Source organism: Alnus glutinosa, chromosome 13, assembly GCF_958979055.1.
Source record: "Alnus glutinosa chromosome 13, dhAlnGlut1.1, whole genome shotgun sequence".
NCBI lineage: Eukaryota > Viridiplantae > Streptophyta > Magnoliopsida > Fagales > Betulaceae > Alnus > Alnus glutinosa.
The window spans coordinates 22228480-22255682 of NC_084898.1; the positions used below are offsets into that span (position 1 = coordinate 22228480).

Sequence of the window (27203 nt, forward strand, 5' to 3'; positions counted from 1 at the left end):
ACTTGTCCTTCATCCCCATGATATACTCTTAAAGAGTATTTAAGGATTATATGTGATAATTTTGTGAGGGGTAGTAATTATGGACCATGCTTTACTTACTATCTAGATTTGTTTCTCTTGATGTTTTTCCCCTTTCTCCCACCTGAATCCAACAAGCCCTAAACCAAATCCTTCCCACTATCTAAGTCTACCACATACAAAAACTATTGTGTTCCGAGCACTAAAATTCAAGTTCTAAAATAATGCTCAGTCACTAAAACTCGAGTTTTAATACTCCAACAATGTGACAGCAAGACCTTTGTTGCTTCAAAAATTCATAATTAATTCACCTTAACTCCAAATTGCATCAACCCAATTTCACTCCTTGGAATAATTTTCTTACTAAATTTGTAGAATCTTAGAGATAATTTGCCTATCCTAAGTCTCATGATAAAACAATCCAGATTCTCATGATCACTTATATAAAATCACCAAATAAATTATGGTCGATTCCTAAACTGTTAATAATAGCTCCACAAAATTTTATGACTTAACTCCCATTAGATATTTCTTAGGAAAGTCAGAAATAATCACTAATCACTAGTTTCTACTAGTCCAGTGACAAAACACTACAGTTACATTTAGTACACAGAATGGTAATTCTATTAAGAAAATGAATAGTTTTTATTGAAGATAGAATAATGTTTAATGATATATGTTGAGACAGTTTCCTGTGTGGTGGCGTGTTTGTGATTAGTCTTTTCCAATAAACTTCGCTTTCTTCAAGATCTGCAAAATAACAAACAATTTGTCGAGGGTGTCAACTACGCCCACCCACTCCGATGCCTAAGTTAGTTTGACAAACTAATTTTCGGGAGTAACGGGAATGAACAATAATCTCAGAGTTATTTAGAACGTGTGTTTTATACCTGACGTAGCCGTCTTATTTATAGGCTCAAGTTTCACAGTTATGAAACTACTGGAGTATTGTTTGGAGCATAATCGGATTAGGAGTTTGAGTCTTAGATCGCATAGGCTTTAGACTTATCTTAATAGAGTTCGAATTGGGTAGTAGAGTCCAAGTCGGATAGGACACTACCTCTTTAGCTGATTCCATGCTAATAGCTATCTTATCCCATATTTTATGGAATAAGAGTCTATCACGAAATATTCAGGATAAGAGTCTTTTTGAGATTATGCAGAGTCCTAGATTCGAGTATGGGCCCATAAATCTCGGACGTAACGCCCTAAGTGTATTCAAACACTTATTTGTTGAGTCTGAGAAGATAACTTTGAGGCAGTGTAATGTGTCTTGATCATATATCCGAGGCAAAGTGATCCTGAGATGTCTTCAATCTGAGATCGGGAGATCTCGGGATATTTCACACCCTGTGGAGTCTTTTGGTCCTAGGTGCTCAGGCATCGAGGTGAGATTTAGTCCGAAGTCTTATTGCCTGAGATGGTCCTGCCATATAAAGTTGTGACTAATCCTCTGAGATAGTAGTGACCGAGATCCGACCAAGCTGGGTCAGATCAATGGGTTCGACCCCTAACTTAACTTCGGGTCCACGTGGCTTCGGAACTGATTATATTCCCAACAAATGAAATAACATTGGAATAGTCATTCTCATTGCCCATGAAGAAATGACTATTCCTTAAACTAATGACTAACTATTCCTGTCAATTCCTTAGTTTAAGGAATAGTCATTCCCTCATGAGCATTGAGAATGTTTATTCTAAGTATTAGATGATTATCATATACTCTAACATCAAGGCTATTCTATTCTACATTCTTCCATTCCTAATAAAAGTCATCTCTTTTTCCTAATATATAGAGTAACCATTCTGCGTACCAAACATAACCTCTAACCCTAACTTTTGGAATTTCTAAAACCATCCTAAATGGCCTCCAAACACACTTACTATATTATATAAATTAAATAATAATATCCTACTGAATTTGGTAATTTTTGGGCATATCCTCTGCCAAATCTTTCTCACCGCTGTTGTCAACCTAGAAATTATAGGTTTAGAGCGGCATCCGATTTTTATAACCCCTAAAATCATATTTAAAACTCTTTCAAATTAAAATCAATCCATTTTAAATCCTGAAAACGTAAGACATCATAGAACAATATTATGTTTTCGTTTTGATCATATCAGTGCCTTTTATACAATTCGAAATTTCCATTTATCTCATGACGTACTGGTGCAGAAACTGTGCAGTGTGTGTGGATTCATGTGATTCATGTGTTCTAGCTATTATCCTACAACCCAAATTATATTCAAAGAAAACGACCATATCTACCCCTTATTAAGATTGAAATAGTGGTTAATTTGCTTATTGCATGCCCTTCGATCTCTTGCAGTTCGTGTAGGCTAGCTAGGCCAGGGTAGTACTGTTTGTAAGGGTGCATGCATGTGATGGCCAATTGTTGCCCAAGTTCTTAGGCTTCTAGGGTTTTTGGTTGTTCAAGAGAAATGTGCTAATAATTAGTGCAATAATTAATGTAGCGTAATTTGATTATGAAGATGCAATCTGTACTAAGCAATGAAAATAATAATAATAATAAAAAAAAAAAAAAAAAAAAAGTGCCTAAAAGGGGTGACAAGCTAGGAAGGTCATTTGGAGATGGCCGGAGAGGAATTTAGATAAAATTTTGAAACAAAAGTGTAGACAATTAAGCTGGTGAAATGAGAAAATCTGGGAATTGAAAGTCGCCAGCTGCTTAATTAGCAAGTTCTCTAATTAATGATGATCAAAACACATAGAAATTAAGAATTTAATTAGGGACCTTCATTGATCTTTTGAAGACTAATTAGACAAAAATTTCTTATAATTTCAACTAATTATAACCAAAATATTGTATTGTGAAGGACTAATCCCGGACCAAAAAGAAATTAATTAGTAAGATTAATTAAAAGAACTGTTATAATTAAACTCAAATCAAAAAGAATTTCTAGCTAGTGTGAGGTTTAAAGAGTACGAAGCAAGAGCATGCAACTCAATCAATTAAGCAGCCCTAGCCTTTCCATATATAGAACTGCAACAACGTAACATCGATCTATATATTCACAAAAGGATGGCCAAGAAGCTCAGCAACCGTGCCTCTCTTCCTCCAGTCCTTCTCTAGACACCTCCGAACAAAGCTCCGAAACTCCGGTGAGGCCATCTCCGGCATCTCCGGCCTCTCCCCAAAGCAAATCGCACACATCAATGTCACCCAATCTGGATTTTGCTCTGGACTGATTAACGGAAAATGACCAACATGGCATTCCAACACCACCACTCCAAGAGACCACACGTCCCCCGCAAACCCGTTTGCGTTATCACCGCCCCACCTCTCTGGATCAAATCTTTCCGGGCTCATGTATGCGCAAGTGCCCATGTTAGAGTCACATGCCTCGCGTGTCGCCGCCACCTGCACATGGCTGACCCCAAAGTCTGCAATCTTTACCTCTTCCTTTTCATTTACAAGTAGGTTTGACGGTTTTATATCCCTATGCACAATCTGCATACCATGCAGATAGTGCAGTCCTTCCAGGACACGCCTGGCCATGCCGGATATTACCTCCTCCGGTAATCTCTCGCATGCACGCAACATGTCGTGTAACGATCCTCTTTCCATATACTCCATGACAAAGAAAACATCACCTCCTCTTTCCGGCGCCATATCTGCCGTGAAACCATTATCGATAACTGCATGGCACCTTATAACATATTGCGAGTCAACTCTTGTAAGGATTTCGGCCTCGCGTGCAGCCTGTTGGCGAATGCTCGCCGCATTTTGATTGAACCGGAGGACTTTTAGCGCGTAAGTTGCGGAGGTCTTCTTGTCAAGAACTTTATAGACCGTGCCGCCACCACCGTGTGCTAGAATAGCCATTTTCTCAATGTCAGAAAGGTTTCCGATGGCCAGAGAGTGAGGACCCGGGGATGGCAACAATGCCCGCAAGTTGGTCCGGCCACGGAACTCGGCTGCTGGATTTGGTGATGGTAAGGATAGCCTTAGAGCTTGTTGGTGCCTTCTCTCTCTCACCAATGTCATTAATATATTTACACTCTTATTTCCTTTAATTTCTCTGTCACTTATTTCTTCACTTCTTTGTGTATTTATACATGCATGGTGGGAGTGAAGAGCAAGCATATGGAAGCCACAAGCATATGATCAGAGATCTGAAACGTACGTGGGTGTGGCTATCCCATAATTCTAGGGCAGGTGAGTCTTTTGTGGTTAAGTAAATGCCAAATCTCTACTAGTAATTAATTGTTTGAATTTGTGATTTAAAAAAGTGCATTTTCAAAATAACGATTTTAAAATGTGTAATTTAAAAATGTGACTTTTAAAAATACAATTAAATATTTGGTAAAATCACAGTTTGACATTTAAAATCGCATAAAAATAAATAAAAAAATCGCATATTAACCTTTAAAATTCTTTTAATTGCCTGTGATTTAAAAAAAGGGTTCTTTTTGCGTTTTTAAATAGCAATTTTTTAAAAAAACAATTTTGAAACGATTTATTTTTTACAATTTAGTTTAAAATCGCACTTTTCGTCTATAAAGTTGCAATCCCAAACATATATATTATATATATATATTTGTTATTTATTTAAACTTTAATTTTATTTTGATCAATTTGATATTTGAGATGAAGATCGATGGAGGGCGTGAAAGAGTGCAGATATATAGCGAGAAGGTAGAGGGTAAAGGGACAGTTGCCGGCGGGGTCAGATTATTAGGATCAGAAGCCGGAATGGAAGGTAAAACCATGTAACGGCCGATTTTCCCTTAACTAATTACAATAATTTTCCTTTGATTTTCTATTTTTCAAAATAATAGTACTCCACAATATGTTGTTTTTCTTTATATCAATTAAATATTATTTTTTTACAAATATAAGTTTCTACCTATATATCCTTACATTTTTTTACAAAATTCCAACACAAATTCCTAATAAAAGATAGAGATGAGAGATAAATATTTTGTATTAAAATAAGAGAAATGCTAGAGATACCAAATATTTTACCAAGAGATGAGTATCAAGATGATGTGAAGCTTATTCATTGGTACCCGTATCAAGATGATTGTTTTGATCATCTCCAATGAATAAGTTCCACATCATCTTGTTACCCATTTCTTGATAAAAAATTGGGTACCTCTAGCATTTTTCATTCAAAGGGTGTGTTTGGCAAAACATTCTCATTTTTTTGTTTTTTGTTTTTAAATAGTAATAAGAATTGATTAATGTGATATAAAGTGAAAAGAGTTTTGAATTTTTTATGAGAGAAAAGTGGAAAAAAAAAAAAAAAAAATTGTGAAAAAAGAAGTTTGAATTTCTTTTAGAAAAAAATAAGAAGTAATTGATGAGGGATAAATGTGAAAAGAGCTTTGAATTTTTTATGAGAGAGAAATGAAGAAAATTGTTTGATAGTGTCAGGAAAAGAGTTTGATTTTTTCTGAGAGAAAAAAGATAGGAAAAAAGAATCTTTCCCGATTGCCACTCTCTCTCTCTCAGATCTAAATATCTAATAAGATTTTTTTTTGCCTTGCATTTCAATTCGAGTCCCGAAGTATAAGGACTTGTGGAGTCTCAACTCGAGTAATTTTAGACGTCATATCCATGTTCATTTTGTATTCCTTTAATAATAATATGGCTTTTAATATCATCATTTAATTAAAATTCAATAATGATCAATTACAAGTCTAATTATGATTTTAAAAGCCATATCATTATTAGAGGGGCACAAGAGGGACGTGAGTATGATGTCTAGAATTACTCGTCTCAACTCCACAAGTCGAAGGACTTATGGAGTCTCAACTCGAGTAATTCTAGACGTCATATCCATGTTCCTCTTGAGTCTTTTTAATAATGACGTTGCTTTTAATATCATCATTTAATTAAAATTCGATAATGATCGATTACAAGTCTAATTGTGATTTTAAAAGCTACATCATTATTAAAGGGGCACAAGAGAGACGTGTATATGATGTCTAGAATTACTCGTCTCAACTCCGCCCGTAGGAGGCAGTACTCAGCCAAAACTCTATGTCTCCATTTCTCTCCCCCTGTTCCTAGATAGTTTTTTGTATTTTGACGATTTGGGGGTATTTGGATTTGGCATTGTTGATTTTGCATTTTGATGAACCATAGGAGGATTTGGCAATTTGTATTTTGATGAATTTTTGAGCAGCTTGAAGCGAAGATGCAACGACGGTTAAGATGGATAGATAATCGCAAATTATCCATCTGCTAGGGACGGATACCGGTTGATCCCGCCCCCCTATGGATGAGTGGTCGGATAGCAAAAATCACCCCTGCTGGGGGCGGATATGAGGGTGAGCTAGGACTGAAACCAGCCTGTGGGAGACAATGCTCAGCCTAAGAACAATTAGCATCCCCTTTTCTTGCTTAAATAATCCTGAAGGAATAATGCTACTCTTTCGCACCTAATTCACACTGTAAATAGATGGTCATGGTAATAAAGTGTGAACTACTCTACAAAGCAGTGAAAGAGCGTAAACAACAGAATTCAACTCGATTCTTATTGTTAAAAGTACAATGCTAAACTATCTGTCAACTATTCAATTCCATGATCCTGGAAATAATCCAATATCAAATAACTTTGAACAAGTATCATCCTGACAAACGCAAAATTCTGCAAATTAAAAAAAAAAAAAAAAACCCCGTCAAATATATATATATATATACACATATATGTAGAGTCCTATTCTATTCATTTAACCCTTAACAATGACTACTACTAGAACTTCCTACGTACCTTCCAATCCATTTTCTGGAAAAATATCATCTCTACTAAAATCACTTGAAGGTGTCAATGGATTTTGCTCAGGCTGCATGTGATTATCCACACCAAAGAAATGTGGCAACAAATAAGCAGGAACCTCCAGTGGCATGTTACAGATCGAATATACATCCACCAAGTCAAACCTCAAAAGCATCATATGTTTACTAAGGAGGTTTCAGATAACCACGAAAATAAATGTGTATTTACAGAAGGTTAGTGCAATCTAGTGAAATATTTGTAAGGGTACTACAAGACAGAAATTTTTGGCCAAAGCATCCATTACAAGTCATTCCTTCAGACAACGGTCATGTCTACCTAGAGCAGCACATCGGCCTGTACAAAGGAACATAAAACCAAAGCTATAGCCTCTAAAACCACCTTGCTCTGTTGAGTTCATTCGTCTTACTACCAACATGACGCAGAGGAGATCAAAATAAAAAATAAAAAACTAAAACTAGGGTTCCCATATATGCAAAACAAAGCAAGGCTGAACGGGTACACAAGGCATTAGCTGGTCTTCCAACGACCAAAACAAGAGCAGCATGTGATTATAAAGATCACAAGTATTACCCCAGGAGATGAGTGAAACAAAATGTACTTTCAGTAAACTGTCAAACCTCATTGTTATCTGATCTAAGAAAGCCCATTTGTTCTGTAAGCTTGTCCATATGCTGAAGTTTGTCCCATCCGTTCTTTGGCTGCGTATCATTTCCCTGTAACATACCATCGGCAGAATTCAATTCAATCTCCTCCGGTACTGGGCTTTCCGCAAGAAGGTCCTCCCAAACATTAAAATCTAGTAAGGCATCAATATCAGTATCAGGGGACATATCAATTTCTAAGGGAATAGACCCATTAACTCCCATTGAGGTGGGGTCTATAAATCCATCATTGCCTGATTCAAGTCCCATGTAAATTTCCTCTGGAATATCGGCAACACTTTCGGGCATCATTTCAGGTATTTGAGAAAGCTCAGGCATGATTGCATCTGTCTGAGGAATAGAAATGGAAGGTGCATCTTCTGCTCCAACCAGCACACTCATATCAGGGAAAGGAGTTGTTGTAACTTTATAAGAAGTTGCAGCACAAGGGGAAGATTGAATTTCGGAAATTGCAGCTGAGGGTCTATGTCCTGAAGTTGGTGGAACCTCTTGCAGAGTCACTCCTAACATACGGCTTGTAGAGATCCCACTGTCCATTGCATTGGAAGATGAACCATCAGCAATCAGTAAACCATCTTTGCTGTTATAAGATTCCAGCCTGGAGGAAGCATCCATTTTCATAATCTGCCTAAGCATTGCCGCCTCATTCATTGGTGGCTGATACTTAACAATCTGTCCATCAGGAGCCGCAGAATGTTCGCTCTCAGAAATACCTTCTTGCTTGAGCCTCCGCTTTTTGTTGGCTTCAGTTATGCGCTTGTTGCTCTCATTTTGCTGCTGCACAAAGTGAGCCAAGAAGCCAGGACTCTGCATGGCCTTTGCCAGGAATGACATCATCTGTTGCTGCCTCTGCTCCATCCCCTGAAGACGCTGCACCATGGTTTGCAGCTGATTATCAGTAGTCTGTTGCTGCTGCCTCAACCTGACAAGTTCCTGCATAAGCACGTTCTTGTCCCTTTTAAGCCTCTCAACCTCTTCCTCCAGCCCAAACTTCCCAACCTCTACACAAGCCCCCACTGATGAACTCTGCCCATGTGATTGCTGTGGCTGTTGATGACTATGCCCATGGGCAGGTTTTCGCCGACTAATACTCTTAAGGAGGTGTTTTTGGCCCCTCAAGAAGCCCTCATTTGCAAATTCCCAGCGGTCTGGATCTACCTTTCTGAATCCCTGTTCAACAAATTGTTACAAGAGAAGGTAAAAAAACGAAAGGGGGTGGGGGAGAAGCACAATATCAATCAGCAGAAGTTGACAAAGCTAAGTAATCACATCCTAACAAATCAATGAAAGATGACAGCAAAAAGAAAAATAAAAATAGAATTCATGGATACCCAAACATAAATGAACAAAAAACTTAATCTACATTTTAATTCTAAATAAAAATAAATAAAACGCACATTGTTACATAACAATAATAAGACTGAAAAATGTATGTTACCTTTTATTCAAAATATTATGAGGTAATTGCAATTATTTGCCTAGAATTCATTCTTATTGCAAAATTTTGAATCAACTTCGAAGTAAAACCATGAACCTTAGCTCATTCAAGAATTAGAAGCAACATTTCGAAACTTAGTTTCTGATGATTGTGTCAAATCACCAGCTATCCCAAGAACTTAAGCTGATAAAAAATGGTGAATTTAATCATTTAAATTAATACTATAATACTATCATTCACATGTGAATTCAAACTCTCCCTCAACAAGTAAAGCTTAAAACATGAAATATTTAATTGAATGGATAAACTGTGTAGTTAAGATTTGAACTAAATACTTCTACTCAGATATCATGTTAAATTTCTAGTTGTCACAAAAGATTAAACTCATAAGAAATTATGAATTTCATAATTTAAATAAATAGTCTAACAAATTGGGCACTTGTTCTACGTCAATCTTCATTCAAGATAAGTTTTTTTTTTTAACGAGGAACCCCTTCAATGCAGAGCTCCTTCCTGTACCCACTCTTATCAGGTAAACCTCGAACCCATGTAAAACGCCCCCTCCACACGAATCGGGTAATACTCCAGCTTCGCCGGCGGGCTGGCCCCAAAGAATTGTTTGCATCCAAGGGAATTTGAACTTTAGACCTCATGGGACATCTTTATTCAAAATAAGTTCTCAAATTGCACATACAGCTGTATAAACTTTTACTTCCTCCAAGCCTCAAATATAGATTTCTCACCATAACACCAGTCAACCTCAAATCAATGGTGCCATGCATTAGGGATATTCAAACAAGTTGCAAGTCCTCACATCACCCAAAATACATAATTTTGCTTCTTCCTCACAAGTTAGCTATGACATTTTTCCTTGAAATCAATAATAAAAATAAGACGTAAGTAAACTACATGAGAAACTTTGAGAAACAAAAGGGGAAAGAGGAAAAGACTTTTCTTCCAAGGGAATTTATTGTCACCTTCATTAATATCCAAAAATGGCCCCATGTCCAACACAAATTCAGGATAGATTCTGACTATGAATCTTGGACAACATCACCACTCGGTACAGGACACATCTACAGATACAATGGTAAGTGTGAAATTACAAGGTAGGAGGGTACAAATTTACATAAAGCAGGCGGCCTTACAAACAACAGAAAACTATGAGGCCTAATAATTGCAGAAAGGAAGCCGACATGAACACCTCAAAAAGGTTTCTCATGAAAGGCCCCCTTTAGTTGGCCTGAACAAGAACCTACCATACACCTTAACCACTGTCACAAAAATAAATTATGAAAGGGGTCTCCCCACAAATCCATTGGTTCACCCGTACAATGACTTATTGACTAAATCAAAGGATGCCATGAAAGTAAATCACACAGAAAATGAAAATCTTTATTCACGTTATATCTATCATGTACAAGAGGTACAATGAATTCAGAGAAACACCTCATCCATTTCAACACTCTACCCCCCAATCAAAAGAGTGCAATTTTTAAGGTTCCAACCCTCAAGAAACAAAAAGCTAATTAACTCTAGAACAATGTTTCTTTTTTCTTTTTCGTAAGCAAGTAATTTTATTAAAATAAAATGCCGAATGGGAACAACCCAACACCAAGTATATATGAGACAACCACCGTAGACTCATGCACTGGGGGCAGGGGAGAGAGAAAGAATACAAACACAAAGAGTCAAGAAAATCAAGAACAGAAATATGAGATCATCATGCAGCATTCCTCAACCATGACAAAGGTGCCTAAACTTTGTCTTTATAAAGCTCCTCCTCATCCATGAGAAGAAGGTGAGCAGAAGGCTGGCCTTATGTCTAAATTTAAGGTTCATGACCGTCAATATTCCATCCAGTCAGGAGAAGACCTCTGAACCATTTATTGCTTCATATAATTTTGATACAGGAGTTGTGGTGATCCATTCTATCCCTTTTTGGAACACTATGCGTAACACCATACACTATAGAAAGTAGAAACCACAAGCTTCATGCCAAGCTAATGGGCGATAACTAGAGAATCCATTGTCTCTTCCTTATAATGGTGATAATACCAAGGAAAGAATAATACTTCTCCCAGAGTAGTGATGAAATTCCTTCAGAACATTCATATCGAGCTTGGTGACACCCCAGTACCTTTAGTAAAGCGACATAGTAAGCAAAACTTTATCTCCATGCAACTAACCAAACACTGAACAACCTATACATTTTCTTTTCCCAAGGCTTAGGCACACATTGGAAATAACTCACCCTGTGCTGAACAACGCCTCTGCTTCAGAGAATGGCTTCTCCAACAAAAACATCAGATCCTTATAAACTAGTTTGAATGAAACATATATTTGACACCATTCTGAACAAGTTACATGGCCCCTATAGATGTTAACAAACTTCAATTCCCTTTCCAACAACCCACCAAAACAAGAATTTTAACATGGTTGTCAAAACCCCATCACTATGAAGTGTCTTCCTGAACAACCAAATCAAGACCAACCAGGAAAAGCCATGATTATTCACAAAGTCAAAAACATATGCTAATATTAAAGTAACTATAAATAGGAATCAGAACCATAATAATTTTCCTTAAATAAATTAGCATGATTCTCCAACTTCATCTTGTCCATAAAGAGTGCCCTCCTCATCAGACTTCAATGCCCGTTGAACAATGATAGACATCTTTTGTTTGTTCTTTTAATTGTTCTCCTGCTTGTATACCTCCTGTGTACTAGGTACAAGCCCTTTTTTTCTTTTAATGGAGTTCCATTACTTATCAGGGAAAAAAATATCAAACCTCCCATGTTACTCACCAGGCCCCCACAAAAGTATTGTCCCCCACAACAAGCTAAGCTAGCTCTAATTCAATTAGTCTCTATCACCATGCATGCCTAAACCAGCAAAAGCATTAAACCATACTTATTCAGTTGGTCATTCCTTCCCTATGTGGCAAGAGCACTCCTTCTAACTCACAACTAGGATTCCTAATCATTGTTTGGGATAGCGTTAATGAGCTTAAATAGTGCTTTTGGTTTGGAGGGAGAGATGGGTTTGCAGGCTGTCACTGCTGGTGGTGGTGCTATAGTTGCAAGATGACGAGGCGCCAGGATGAATGTCGGGAGTCATTCGGCCACCTCCTCTTCCAGATTTTTTTTTTAAGTTTTAATTTTTAGTTTTTAGTTTTAATATATTTTTATAATTTTTCTATTTTATATATTTATATTTTTTTTATTATGAGTGACACGTGTCACTATATAATCGGATTTGAGGTAGCACACTAAAGGAATCTGTCAAGATTTTTTACGGAATTTGATAGTAGGACTTATTTGTTATTTTTGCATATCACAGGGAGCTCTCATAACATTTTTATTCTACATGGAGCTTATTGCAAATCAGTATAAACACAAGGACTGGTTTTGCATTTTTCCCTCAAAAGAAAACCAGCAGAATTTCCACATCCCATATAGGAGTAATCCATCTGAGGCTTTTTCATAAGCTGCAAGAGGTGTATCTATACCCCTCTCATCAGTTCGTATGTTTGCCTTGCATTCAGCTATGCCCGGACTGCAAATGCAAAACAAGATCATATGAAAAATGAAATCATTATTAACCTTGGAAGCAGGTCATGATCGACCTGAGACTTGCTTCCTTTTCCTTTTCTTCCTCTTTTGCTCCATTTGGTTGCTGATAAAAATGCAGGAACACGAGATATCAAAACTTCAAATCTTACAAAGTTCTTATTGTTTTGGAGACTAAGAGACAATAGAGCATCAAATCCCTGACAATACCATCCCACTTAATTTAAACAAGTTCCTAATTTTCCAAGCAACACAAAAAACAAGACCATATTTCATTCATTCCTCTCTTATTTTTCCCCCTTTTCGTCAAATTCTCAGCAACCAATGGGGGGATGACAACATGCACCGCAACCTAGCCCTAAATTATTAACTTATATTTACTAGAATCCCATGTTTAATCATTTCCAAATTATTTTCACCAAAATTAATTTAGTCGAGGTGAATCCCACGAATTTCAAAAACCTGAAACAGAAACATCAAATTTAAACAATATTCCAACCAAAAAAGGGTTCCTATCATAAACCCAATTGATTTCCTTTCTACAAAGCGAACTTTACTTCACAAGCTAAAACTAAAACTAATTTCTAATTCCACCCACTACACTCATCATCATCGACAGTCACCCAAATCATTTAATCAGCAAAAATCCACAAAGTTTCAAACAAAACAAAAACACACACAAAGCTCAAAGTAATGAAAAGAAGAGCAACAAGAAGTTGAGGAACAGAGGTGAAGGCATATACGTAGGTGTTGAGCTGCCTGACGAAGCTGGAGAAGTTGTTGTGCTTGAAGTACTTGGGCAGGAGGTCCCGGGCGAACTCGGGCGGGTTCCACACCACGAAGCTGTTGTTGGTGGCGCTCCACGAAACTATCGGGTCGGTTGCCGGGTCGTCCACCATGTCGTACGTCTTGCTCAGGAACGGAGGCGGCGCGTTCACGTTCGGCATCGGTGCAGGCTCCGGCGCCGGCTGAGCTTCCCCGCCACCGCTCGAGACCGACGAATCGCCTTCGTTATTCGCTCCGGCCATTTTCCACAAAACAACTTTTAATATAATGGATTGGAAAATTTATATTAGGGTTTTGAGAGGGTCGCAATGTACGAGGCCATTTGAGGGACAAACCTAACCCTAGATTGCAGCGAGAGAGAGAAAGAAAGATTTGCAAGAGAAAAAAGTGAGAGCTTGGAGGGAGATTGTACGGACACGAGACAGACAGAGAAAGAAAGGAAGATGAATGTGTATAGGGGGGCAGGTGACGACGGAGGGAGTGGCCACAAAGCGGTTACCCTTTTTCGGGGTTGACGGGACAATTTACGGATGAAAAAATATTTCCCTATCACACTATTTAAAATTTGGTTAAATACCTTTTTGATTCATGTGATTTAAAAATTTTATTTCTTTTTATTTTGGTTTTAATTTGTTCCACATATGGTGTCTAAATTTTGAAAAAAACGAATTTAGTATCTCCATCTATTTTTTCATCTAAAATTTAACGGACTATCACGTGTTTACTTAAGGTGTTGACACGTCGCACAATCTAAAAGAAATAAAAAATTTATAAAATTTATAAAAAAATTAAAAATTAAAAATATTAAAAATATTAAAAACTATTTTTTTAAAAAAGAGGTTGGGCCAAATGGGGGTGGCATTTTGGCCAATGGAGAGGCTCAGCCACCCCCTTGTTTGGGGGTGGCCGAACCACCCCCATGGGCCACGGGGTGATGTGGCCACCCACAATGGCCAAAACTTTTACAATTTTTTTTTTTTCTTTTAGAGAATTTTGACCCTTAAGGGTGGCCGAAAAACCCTCATAATTTTTTTTTCCTTCTTTTAGGAGTTTTGACCCTTGATCAGCCATCTCCTTGGCCAAAATGGGGGTGGCTAGCCACCCTTCTTTTTTTTTTTTTCATTTTTTTTTTTTTTAAAAAAAAGTTTTTAATATTTTTATTAGTTTTTAAAGATTTTTATTTTTATTTTTTTTTTAGATTGTGCCACGTGTCAACACCTTAGAGTAGACACGTGGCAATCCCATTAAATTTTGGACAGAAAAATAGACGGAAGTACAAAATTTGTTTTTTTTCCAAAACTCATGTACCATCTGTAAAATAAATTGAAAAATTGAGGTACCAAAAAATAAAGTTTTCAAACCATAGATACAAGAAATGTATTTAACCCTTAAAATTTTCATATTTCATTTAAACACGTGAAAAATAAATTTTTTTTGAAAAAAGTACACATATCCCCTCAAACTACCAAAACATGTTAATGTCCCCCTATGAGTCTATGACTAACAAAAATACAACAATGACTCTAAAATTTTTTTTCAATAAGACAAAAATGTCATTATAAATTCGAAAAAAAAAAAAAAAAACTAAAAAAAAAAAATTAAAAAAATTAAAAAAAAAAAAAAAAAAAAAAACCAAACAAACAAATGAAAAAAAAAAAAAGAAAACCCCATTTTTATTTTTTATTTTTTATTTTTTATTTTATTTTATTTTTTTATATACAACTTTTTGTTATTTTAGATTTTTTAAAATAATTTTTTTAGAAAAACAAATTTAATAATTTTATGAAATGGTATTTTGTCATGAGGGGGACATTGACATTTTTCTGTAGTTTTGGGAAGAGATTGACATAATTTGTAATTTGGGGAGGACATTGACAATGAAATGTTAATTTGAGAGGGTTATGTAACTAACATAGAAGTACATCATTAATGGCTTGTTTGGATTCATAATATAATTCTTATTCTATTCGGGTTTTTTCTAAAACCCGCTCACCCGCCAAAAAAACCCGAATTCCACCCAAATTTTGTTTCAATTCAAGATTGACATTCTGATGAGTTTGATTTGATGACCGGGACCCACGCGCAGGACAAGTTGTCTCCAAAAACGCATGGGTCCCACATTTAATTAATAAAATAATAAAAAATTTAAATAAAAAGAAAAGAAAAGAAAAAAAAAAAAATATATATATATATATATATATATATATATATATATATATATAGGGGTGGCTGCCAATTTGGGGGTGGCCACGCACCACCCCCGGTCACCTCCCCCACCCCGGTTGGTAGCCACCCCCTTGCATCTTTTTTTTTTAAAAAATAATAATAATAATAATAATAATAATTTTAATTATGTTTTTTTAAAAAAAAAATATTTATTTTTTAATTAAACAATCAATATATAATAAATTATTATTCCACACAACTTTTCACAATACTAATTATTATACACAACTTTTCAAACTTTCAATCATTTTTTACCATTAAAAAATAATATTTTTCAATCTAAAAATTTAACACCCAAACACACCATAAGTGCTTGAGGAAGTTATTGACAACTTTGAACGCAGCCGGAAGAAACTAAGTAATTAACGTACAAGTAAATCGTTTGTTAGATAAAAGTAAAAGAAAAATGAAAAAATAAATGTTCTACCTTACAAAATTGCTTTTTTTTAAAGAAATTATTTGTCCCACCAAAAATAACAAGCAAAGGGTTATAGCAAATATTTTTTCAAAATACAATGGGGCTCAAAAATCATCTGATTTTTAGTTGCATTTTGCACAAATGAAACTAAACCCGAATACCTTCAGATTACTATTGTAGCAAAAGACAGATACGCGAAATTTTAAAGTGCATAAGGTATCGGAAAAGAAAATAGTTTTGTATATCTAATACTGGATTGCAGTTACTTCTATATTGTGTTGAATAAATAACTGCTAATCCAACCTTCATAAACTGATAATTTAACATTCATAAACTGTTATTTTAGCAGACATTTAATTCTGACCATCAGATCAAATGACTATAAAAATAAAAATAAGGAGAAAAAAAAAAAAAAAAAAAAAAAAAAAAAGATCAATGCACCAGATATGGTTATGCTTGGTTTTCACCAAATGAAAGATCAGAGTAATCGCAATCACTTTCAAAGGTTAGCGCATAAATTTTACAAAACAAAAACACACACAAAGCTAAAAGTAATGAAAAGAAGAGCAACAAGAAGTTGAGGAACAGAGGTGAAGGCATATACGTAGGTGTTGAGCTGCCTGACGAAGCTGGAGAAGTTGTTGTGCTTGAAGTACTTGGGCAGGAGGTCCCGGGCGAACTCGGGCGGGTTCCACACCACGAAGCTGTTGTTGGTGGCGCTCCACGAAACTATCGGGTCGGTTGCCGGGTCGTCCACCATGTCGTACGTCTTGCTCAGGAACGGAGGCGGCGTGTTCACGTTCGGCATCGGTGCAGGCTCCGGCGCCGGCTGAGCTTCCCCGCCACCGCTCGAGACCGACGAATCGCCTTCGTTATTCGCTCCGGCCATTTTCCACAAAACAATTTTTAATATAATGGATTGGAAAACTTATATTAGGGTTTTGAGAGGGTCGCAATGTACGAGGCCATTTGAGGGATAAACCTAACCCTAGATTGCAGCGAGAGAGAGAGAGAAAGAAAGATTTGCAAGAGAAAAAAGTGAGAGTTTGGAGGGAGATTGTACGGACACGAGACAGACAGAGAAAGAAAGGGAGATGAATGTGTATAGTGGGGCAGGTGACGACGGAGGGAGTGGCCACAAAGCGGTTACCCTTTTTCGGGGTTGACGGGACAATTTACGGATGAAAAATATATTTCCCTATCACACTATTTAAAATTTGGTTAAATACCTTTTTGATTCATGTGATTTAAAAATTTTATTTCTTTTTTACTTCAGTTTTAATTTGTTTATCAAATGGTGTCTAAATTTTGAAAAAAAGACAAATTTGATATCTCCATCTATTTTTTCATCTAAAATTTAACGGACTGTCATGTGATTGCTTAAGGTGTTGACACGTGGCACAATCTAAAAGAAATAAAAAATTAATAAAAATAACAAATATTAAAAATATTAAAAGCTTTTTTTAAAAAAAAGAGGTTAGGCCAAATGGGGGTGGCATTTTGGCTAATGGAGAGGAACCACCCTCCATGGGCCAGGGGGTGATGTAGCCACTCTCAATGGCTAAAATTTGAACAATTTTTTTTTTTTTAGAGAGTTTTGACCCTCCAAAATGGGGGTGGCTAGCCACCCTTCTTTTTTTTAAAAAAAAAAAAAAAAAAGTTTTTAATATTTTTATTTTTTATTTTTGAATTTTTTTATTTTTTATTAGTTTTTAAAGATTTTTATTTTTATTGTTTTTTAGATTGTGCCACGTGTCAACACCTTAGAGTAGACATGTGGCAATCCATTAAATTTTGGATAGAAAAATAGACAGAAGTACGAAATTTGTCTTTTTCCAAAACTCATGTACCATCTGTAGAATAAATTGAAACTGAGATACCAAAAAATAAAGTTTTCAAACCATAGATACCAAAAAGTATATTTAACCCTTAAAATTTTCATATTTCATTTAAACATGTGAAAAATATTTTTTTTTTGAAAAAAGTACACATATCCCCTCAAACTACCAAAACATGTTAATGTCCTCCTATGACTAACAAAAATACAACAATGACTCTAAAATTTTTTTTCAATAAGACAAAAATGTCATTATAAATTCGGAAAAAAAAAAAAAAACTAAAAAATTAAGTTTTTTAAAAAAAAATTTTAAAAAAAAATTTTAAAAAATTTTTTTTTTTTAAAAAAAAAACCAAACAAACAAACGAAAAAATAAAAAGAAAACCTTGTTTTTATTTTTTATTTTATTTTATTTTTTTATATACAACTTTTTGTTATTTTAGATTTTTTTAAATAATTTTTTTAGAAAAACAAATTTAATAATTTTATTAAATGGTATTTTTGTCATGAGGGGGACATTGACATTTTTCTGTAGTTTTGGGAAGAGATTGACATAATTTGTAATTTGGGGAGGACATTGACAATGAGGTGTTATTTTGAGAAGATTATGTAACTAACGTACAAGTACATCGTACTAAAATAATAATAAATTTTTTTTTTTAAAAAAAAAGCATAGGGGTGGCCGCGCGGCCTCCCCCGACCACTGGTGGTGGCCGTGCACCACCCCCGGTCACCTTTGGGGGTGGTGGCGCGCCACCCCGGTTGGCAGCCACCCCCTTGCATCTTTTTAAAAAAATAATAATAATAATAATTTTTTTTTAAAAAAAATATATATTTATTTATTTTTTTAATTAAACAATCAATATATAATAAATTATTATTATTTAAATTATTATTCCACACAACTTTTCACAATACTAATTATTATACACAACTTTTCAAACTTCCAATCATTTTTTACCATTAAAAAATAATATTTTTCAATCTAAAAATTTAACACCCAAACACACCATAAGTGCTTGAGGAAGTTATTGACAACTTTGAACGCAGCCGGAAGAAACTAAGTAATTAACGTACAAGTAAATCGTTTGTTAGATAAAAGTAAAAGAAAAATGAAAAAATAAATGTTCTACCTTACAAAATTGCTTTTTTTTAAAGAAATTATTTGTCCCACCAAAAATAACAAGCAAAGGGTTATAGCAAATATTTTTTCAAAATACAATGGGGCTCAAAAATCATCTGATTTTTAGTTGCATTTTGCACAAATGAAACTAAACCCGAATACCTTAAGATTACTATTGTAGCAAGAGACAGATACGCGAAATTTTAAAGTGCATAAGGTATCGGAAAAGAAAATAGTTTTGTATATCTAATACTGGACTGCAGTTACTTCTATATTGTGTTGAATAAATAACTGCTAATCCAACCTTCATAAACTGATAATTTAACATTCATAAACTGTTATTTTAGCAGACATTTAATTCTGACCATCAGATCAAATGACTATAAAAATAAAAATAAGGAGAAAAAAAAAAAAAAAAAAAAAAAGATCAATGCACCAGATATGGTTATACTTGGTTTTCACCAAATGAAAGATCAGAGTAATCGCAATCACTTTCAAAGGTTAGCGCATAAATTTTACGTACTGCGAGCAGTTACGTTAGAAACTTTTTATAGTACAAGAAGATGAAGGATGTGGGCCAAAAATATATAGGAAAAGATGAAGGATGTGATGGAAGGGAAGGAGGAGGGTGCGAATTAATTAAAAAAAAAAAAAAAAAAAATCGAATGGGGAAGGAAGAGAATTAATGCATTTAGTTAAATATGTCAAATTTAAATTAACTTATATAATTTTATAAATATATCCACAGCACAAACCCAACGTGAGAAAACAAATTGTTATAAGAGTAATGATTGAATATCATCCTAAAATACAACTTTTCACCACCTTGTCTATGTGGAAAGGTGGTCCCCCACTACTTTTTGAATTTTTTTTTTTTTTTTAAAAAAAAATAAATTAAGGTAGGAGATTATCTTGCCACATAGGCAAGGTGGTGAAAAGTTGTATCTTTAGGTGGTATTCAATCATTACTCTTGTTATATTGCGTAGGAGTAGTAGGTGAAGATCAACGACTCATATTAGCCCAGATGTGTAAGTAGGTGAGATTTGACGTGTGTTTGATGCTGGCTATTAGGTCTTGTTGGAATGGGGGAAAATTGCGTTAGAACACGATTGCTAAACTCGGGTAAGTTTGAAGCTTTAAAACATTGAATGAATGAGGAAAATTCATTTTTCCTCATTCCTTCCGCCAAAACCACCAAGACATTGAGAGCTTGAGAGAGAGAAAAGATAAATGAAAGAGAGACTCAAGCAAAAAGAGAGAGAGAGCTTGAGGATGTATAATTTTCTTACACCCTCTTTTTCTCTTGATTTATATTTCGAGTTCCTTGGCCTTGGCTGTGGTTTTAATTGTTTGAAGTTTGAGTTGAGATTGTGAAGTTAAAATTTGGATTTTTAGTGTCTGTAATTGTGTGAAGGGTTCTGATTGTGAGGTTGAGTTGGAAGTTCTTATTGTGTATACTATGATTTTAGTGTTTAATCAATGATATCATGTCAATGATAGTTGCTTTGGTTGTTGTAATTTTGTGATATTTTAGAGAAAAAAAAAAAAAAATCAAGAGGAAAATTATGGTTATGGAAAAAGAAAGTGTTGAACTTTGTGGTTGAATGGGTGTTTTGGTGTTGCATGATGAGTTGGTTTGGTATTTGTAGAAGACAGATTTCTGATTTGGGTGAGTTTTTAAGTTGAAGTGTGGTTTTATGTGTTTTGTTGTTCAAACGACATGAGTTGCATCTGAATGAGCCAGTTCCCGAGTGCTCTGATCGCAATTATGGTCAAAACTCGTTCAAACAAGATTTACACTGACGGATTAGGGTAACTCCAGAAGGCTTTGATCACAGTTTTGGTCGCAATCCATTCACAAAATGTAATGTTCGAAACCCGGCCACAAGTTGTTCGAACGAGACTTCCCATAATTGAGAAACCAAGGTTCTTCTTGAAGAAAGAGAAAGCTTATGATGTTGAGTGAAGGTCTAGGGATTTAATAGGTGTGAACCCTAACTAATAGTCAATGACTTGCGGACGATCATGTGGCACGTGGCACGTATAGGAGAGAAGGTAAACTCGATGTAAGATTTGGAACTTTGATAAGCGCGACTAATGGGACCATTTTAGGAAGCCCTTAGTCAAACATTCGTAAAGGGTAATAACCAATGCGTTTAATAGAACTTGGCCCAATTTTAAGTTGAGTGAAGAAATGCCACATGAGAGCTAGCTAGATGATAGTTAACTATGAAATAGGATTCAGGGTTTGAAAGTTAAACCACGACTAATGATACGAACGCAATAAAGCAATTTGTAGGGATCAGGATCCCCTCAAATTCTTTGCCCGAATTTGATACAATTTGGACAAGTTGTTGTGAGTAAGCATTTATGAGATTCACCTGACCGGATAAGCAGTTGGGCAGCCCAACTTTTATTTGGTCAGGTGGGTCTCATAAATGCTCACTCACAACTACTTGCCCGAATTCTATCAAATTCGGGCAAAGAATTTGAGGGGATCTTAATTCAATTTGTAGACGAAACGTTACGGAGGCACGGTGACACAAGATTTAAACTAGACAATTAAGTAAACACCCATTCAAATAGTAGTAAATGTATTTTGCATGAAAATGTGTTTAATATCAGGGTTGGTAATTCGGGTTCACGGGTCGGGTTCGTGTCAACCCGACTGTCCCGATTACATAAACGGGTCTGACACGAATCCGACCCGATTATTAATCGGGTTGTGACACGCGACCTGAACACGACTCGATTAATAATCGGGTAACCCGAACACGACCTGACAAACACGACTAATAAGCGTGTCACCCGTTTACCCAACACGACCCGACCCGGCATCAATTTCACTGTTTTCACATGTTTCAACCTTCAATTTTTTTTTTTTAATCGGGTTAAAATTGTGTTGGCGAGTAAACCCGCGTAATCGGGTTAAATCGTGTTGGTGGGTAATCGTGTTAGCAGGTCAACCCGATTATGGCCCGAACCCGATTATAACAAACCCAAACTCGATTTTTTCGTGTCGTGTTCGTGCCGGGTTCGCGGGTCGTGTCAAAAATTGTCAACCCTATTTAATATGCAAGTATAAATAGTTATAGAGCATGTGTTATTTAACTATGACATGAGCTGGTCTTTTTAGTAATTTCGCATGATATCATATTCAATTTGATGAGCAAAAAAATCATTTTCGACATTAAAAAAATCAAATTCAAAAGAAAAGTACATTTTTCTTTGTTTTTGGTTTTCTTTTTTATTGAATTTGATTTGTTTGATGATAAAAGGAGGAGAGGGGACGGATGAAGTCCCCTCTGTAGCATTCCTCAATCATTTTCTAGTCACACAGATCTTGTTTGGGGCTTTCGCATATTTGGCGGGAAAAAGGAAGAGAGAGAGAGAGAGAGAGAGCATGAGCTCGTCGGCTGTAGAGCCCGAAGCCCCTGATCTGGTGTGCCAGCTGGACAACGTCCAGGGCATGGTCGATGCCCTCACCGCCGTCCGATGGAAACGCCTCCAGGTGTTTCTCCACATTCCTCTTCCCCCCTTTTCTTTTCACATTCCTCACACTTTTCCGGGATTGCCTTCTGATTGAAATTCGCTTCGCTAATCAGGACGCAATCGTGGAATTGTCAGAACACGGCATCGTTTTCATTGTGGAGGAAACCGGTTGTCTTCAGGCCAAAGTCTATCTTCAGCGCGAGGTACCCGATTTCAACTTTTCCTTTCTTTTTGGCCAAACAGGGAGTTCTGGGACTTAACTTTGTTTAATTGCCGAATTTAGCTTTTCATTCATTACGAGTACGGCGCGCAAGGGCGTCCCCGGTTTGGTGTGAGCTTGGGCCTCCTGGTGGATTGCTTGAACACATTTTCGGTTCCGGGTCGTTCTAGCATGATTGAAATTCGATATCCGGGACCTGATATGCAGCTCCTTCTCAAGTATGTTAGCATGCTTTTTACAATCTATTGGAATTCTTCTTTTCCACTCTTTTCAAATACATGATGCTCTGGGTTGTTAGGATGATTCATCTTCACCTGCTGATGCTTTATTTGTTTGCGTTTTAAATTACTAATTATCAAAAAGCTTAAGCTGATAGGAAAATGATGATTTAATTATTTAATTAATAACATTCTAACAATCCCCTCACGGGTGGGGTTAAATTTATTCTCAACACGTAAAATATATAATTGAAATAAAGGAGTCATGATTTAAATGCTGTAGTATGGCTGCAGCATTTTGGCAACGCCTCAGTTAACTTTCTTGAGAGGGGTTTGTCTGATCATTCCCCAGCCTTAGTCTCTGTGGCAAAGTTTGTTAGCCTCGACCCTAAACCTTTTAAGTTCTTTAATTTTTGGGCTGAGCATAAACAGTCCATGGAAGCACAGAAACGATCTTCAACATGGGAATACTCCAAAGTCGGAGGAGACTATAGTGGCCAATTTTATGTGGGAAGTCAGATCAAGAATGTTGGCTAAGGGGAAGTTTAAGAATCTGTTTAAACACTTGGCTCTTGTGTATAGGTGGAATTTGCATTCGTTATTGTAGTTTTGTGGAGCTGCAAATGTCTGTTGTTGCTGCCTGTTGCAGCTGTATGAGGTTAGTTTGTGGTGTTTTTGCTGCTGTTTGTAGTAGCTGCTGTTGCAGCTTGTAAGTGTTGAGTTGTTGGGGTGTTTTTTGCTGCTGTTTTGCAGCAGCTGATTGAGTCTTAGTGTTTCTTTTTGGAAGTGTTCCAGTTTTCACTGGAGAGTTGTAACTGTTTTGGTGTTGTTAATAAAGCTTTAATTCATCCCAAAAATGAAAATACCATGTTAAATTATTGAATTAATATTCTAATATCCTGATTCCATAATCCAAATTCTACTTTGATGCTATATTGTATTTGTATTTTAAGGTCTGTTGATTCCCTCGATGCTTGCATTTATGCGGAGGTCAGGACAAGAATCCCAGACACAATTTCATGGGACTACAATTTTGAACCTGCAGGAAGCACGCCACTCAGTTTTACTGTTAAGGTATACTCTCGTTTAGTGTTAAATCATTACTTGTTCCAAAAGATTAAGCTTATGTTAAATTACTACTTATCCCAAAAGTTTAAACTAATAGGAAGAGATAAATTTAATCATTTAATCAATACTTTAACATTCTCCCTCACGTGTGGGCTCAAACACACTTTTAATAGGTGAGGCCCAACAAGTGAAATATTTAATTGAAATGGAATGAAGTGACGGAGAAAGAGTTTGAACTAATGACCTCTGGCTCTGATAATAAGTTAAATTACTATTTATCCTAAAAACTTAAGTTAATAGGAGGAAATAAATTTAATCGTTTAATCAATAGTCTAACGTTTATCATCTAGTCTTCTAAATTTCTAATGCATGATTGTGGTAGTTTTGTAGCTGCCCTCTCTCCAACTTTTTCTGCTTCTCTGCATTCTAATGCATGCATATGGTGCTTGTGTGACTGTACTCTCTTTTGACTTTTGAGCATCACCTACACTTGATGGCCCCTTAAAGTTACAATTTTCTTTTCCACCCTAATTTGACTCGTTTTAGTGGTTTGAACTAATATTCTCTAATTCATGCTAATAGTACTATCTTAAGCAAATATCATTGGTCATTTAATGTAAGAATTTATTCATTCATGTTATTTCTGCGAAATGTCTTCATTTTAAGTGCTGGAAGGTGAGACAGGATTTCTGCTGTCCATCCCAATTAGTTGTATATAAGGCTTTGTTGAGGTAACTAGCACATGTGCCATTTTGAAAACTCACTATACTTAAACTTAAAAGGGACTTCTTTTTATCACCTTCTTGCCATTGTCAATTCTTTCCCCATTTGTAAGTAGCAATCATGTATCTGGTTCTAGTGTTATAGGGTTTGAAGGTGCTAAAGTGCTAGATATCATGTTATGTCTTAGACAAATTACATAGCGCTCTGGTTGGTCTTCAGATCTTTAATCCAGGGCTTCTCTTTTAACATGTGTGTTACGATCTTAAGTGTTCTACATGGCTTAAGTACAATCTTAACCATGTGTATATAAATTCTTAGGCACCTCCCCTTACAGGCCAGTTTTCAAGGGTGAGTTCTACTCAAAGTTTGCATTGACGTGTGCCATGAAGCAATGAATCATATATTAACTAAGTTACTGGACAATATGGAGAAATAGCAATTGAACATGAAAATATTCCTCTAATAGGTGAATAAGTATGGTTTTCAGCGCATGCGTTGTTTATTTTGTTGCCTGCTGTTATAATCATGAACCGCAGCTAATAATTCAAAATCACGATATTTAAACCTCAGTCTGCAGCGTTGAAGGAAGCTATTGATGATCTTGAATGGCCTGGATCAAGCATCCAGATCATGCTACAACCAGTTCCTCCTTCTGTCACCTTTAAAGGTGAAGGCCACGGAGACTTGCAGGTAAGGTTTGTTTTTAACTTGGAAGAAAGCATCTACTTTATGGGGTATTTAATATTTTCATAGGTTTAAATCCTTGTCCATCTTGCAGATAGACTTCATGTATTATGTGAATACTGATCTCTTGACTGCATTTAGTTGTGATCGTCAAGTTTCTTACAGGTACTCTATTAATTTTTTTTAGTGATTTCATGTAATGCACAATTTCACTCTATTGAAATTTACAAGGGGTGGCAATTTGTGTTCGCATGTTGGGTTCGGATCGTGTTGAGACATAAGTATAAGACTATATAGGTCTACCTTAACCTGACTCCCCTTTAATTAAACATATTAAACCCTTCAACCCTAACCTACTAATTTTATGTTGAGTTTATGTCGAGTTTGCTAGTCATATTAAAAATTGCTAGTCCTAATTGCGTGTCGGATTCAAATTGTGGCGAGACATGCGTATAAGATTATATAGGTCAACTCTAATCTGACCTATTTAATTAAACGGCTTAAATATCTCAATCCTAACCTGCTAATTTCCTGTTGAGTTCATGTCGAGTTTGCGAGTTGTGTAAAAAATTGTCAGCCCTGAAATTTATTGTGTTGGTTCTCATCCTCATTTTGACAGGTACAAATACAAGTTCCTTCGAGCGACGACTTCAAATATACCGAGCAGCGTCATTAAAGAGAACAGAGGAAGCAAGGTGACTGTGGGGCGAGGTGGAATGCTGAAAGTTCAGCACCTGGTTTCAGTTGCAAGAGTATCCATTCCTCATCCGCACATTGATTCTGCTGGCTATCAGCAACCCAGCAGAATTGCTTACATAGAGTTCTTTGTAAAACCAGAGGAAGATGAAGACACTGAAAATGATTAACATTTGCTATCAAATTTATGGCAACTTGTTGCACATTGTTCCTTGTCAATGAATCTCACGGTCTCCCAGCAACCCCTCTTTATGCTACTTCTGTATATATTTTTCATGCATGATAAAGGAACAAGGACGTCTTCATATCACAGTTCATACTGCTTGTTCTAATTCAATATTTCAGCTATGTGTTGAATTCTCGTTCCATAATTGATTTTTTTTTTTCTTTATAGTATATTTCGTTTTCTCTGCTTGTTTGTCGAAACAATTGCTTAACTCAAGCAATCAAGATTGCTTAAATCGAAGGATCTTGGTAGCTAGAGATTCCAAATAATTTTGCTGCTCGTATTGCTAGTAATTCGAACAACAAATGTGAGACAGTCTTTGTGGGATCCATCTGCTTAGAGAGGTGGTTGAACAGTCCACAATTTATTTGAACAGATAAATTTCATATGGACTATCTCACAATTGTTGTTCAAATTGTTAGAAAATTGCTGAAAATTTCAATCCCAATTATCTATCTTTTCGAAGGGGTTATTCTTTAGGTATAATAATTTTTCTTGCTAAGTCTAGCCGAAACATAGGGCCTAAGCCCTAATGTGCTCAGAAAAGAAACAACCTAATTGCTTTTCTTCTAGTTGAAATGTATCTGTATGGAAAAATTGTAGTTTGATTGTCATGGGTAATAAAAGGATCGCTCATTTTGGGCAACTGGTTCTTGTCTTATGAGTGGTTGAAGAATCCAGCTCTTGCACCTGCTAATTCTCTTTAAACGTTAGGACATGACTTGAGAATGTAATTAATAATTGATCAATACTTGAAGAACAAATGAGAAATGTTATTGTTATTGAATATATTTTGTCACCTCAACATCTACTACTTTAAAAATATTTATAATAAGTTGGCAGATGTTGTCATTAGATTTTTGGACACGTGGCAATTTAGTAAATGGGAAAATGTAAGATATTGGAATGAAAAAAAGATTGAGGCACGTGCTTTAGCTAAATTAGCCGTTTCTCATGTTATTTTTAGAAGCATTCCTATAAGATCGCCTATTCTCTCTTCCATACGGATCCGGAATGAGAAAG

At 35.9% G+C, this 27203-nt stretch overlaps 4 protein-coding genes across 4 annotated transcripts; 1 reads left to right on the forward strand and 3 right to left on the reverse strand.

Annotated features, from left to right (window-relative positions):
* Positions 1–3044: 3044 nt before the first annotated feature.
* On the reverse strand, positions 3045–4028 carry LOC133853978 (mitogen-activated protein kinase kinase 10). Its single transcript, XM_062290002.1, has one exon. The coding sequence runs from the start codon at positions 4026–4028 to the stop codon at positions 3045–3047; it is 984 nt and encodes a 327-aa protein (XP_062145986.1).
* A 2919-nt stretch (positions 4029–6947) lies between these two features.
* On the reverse strand, positions 6948–13770 carry LOC133854098 (heat shock factor protein HSF8-like). The gene is made up of 2 exons (XM_062290130.1): positions 13206–13770; positions 6948–8621 (listed from the first exon to the last, which is right to left on the reverse strand). Exons 1-2 carry the CDS (start codon positions 13488–13490, stop codon positions 7401–7403), a joined length of 1506 nt encoding a protein of 501 aa, XP_062146114.1. The 5' UTR covers positions 13491–13770; the 3' UTR covers positions 6948–7400.
* A 2549-nt stretch (positions 13771–16319) lies between these two features.
* Positions 16320–17064, reverse strand: LOC133854099 (heat shock factor protein HSF8-like). The gene has a single exon (XM_062290132.1). It carries the CDS (start codon positions 16779–16781, stop codon positions 16413–16415), a length of 369 nt encoding a protein of 122 aa, XP_062146116.1. The 5' UTR covers positions 16782–17064; the 3' UTR covers positions 16320–16412.
* A 5072-nt stretch (positions 17065–22136) lies between these two features.
* Positions 22137–26311, forward strand: LOC133854852 (uncharacterized). The gene is made up of 7 exons (XM_062291117.1): positions 22137–22364; positions 22459–22548; positions 22629–22783; positions 23737–23857; positions 25145–25264; positions 25353–25423; positions 25878–26311. The coding sequence occupies exons 1-7, from the start codon at positions 22257–22259 to the stop codon at positions 26122–26124; spliced, it is 912 nt and encodes a 303-aa protein (XP_062147101.1). The 5' UTR covers positions 22137–22256; the 3' UTR covers positions 26125–26311.
* Positions 26312–27203: the final 892 nt, after the last annotated feature.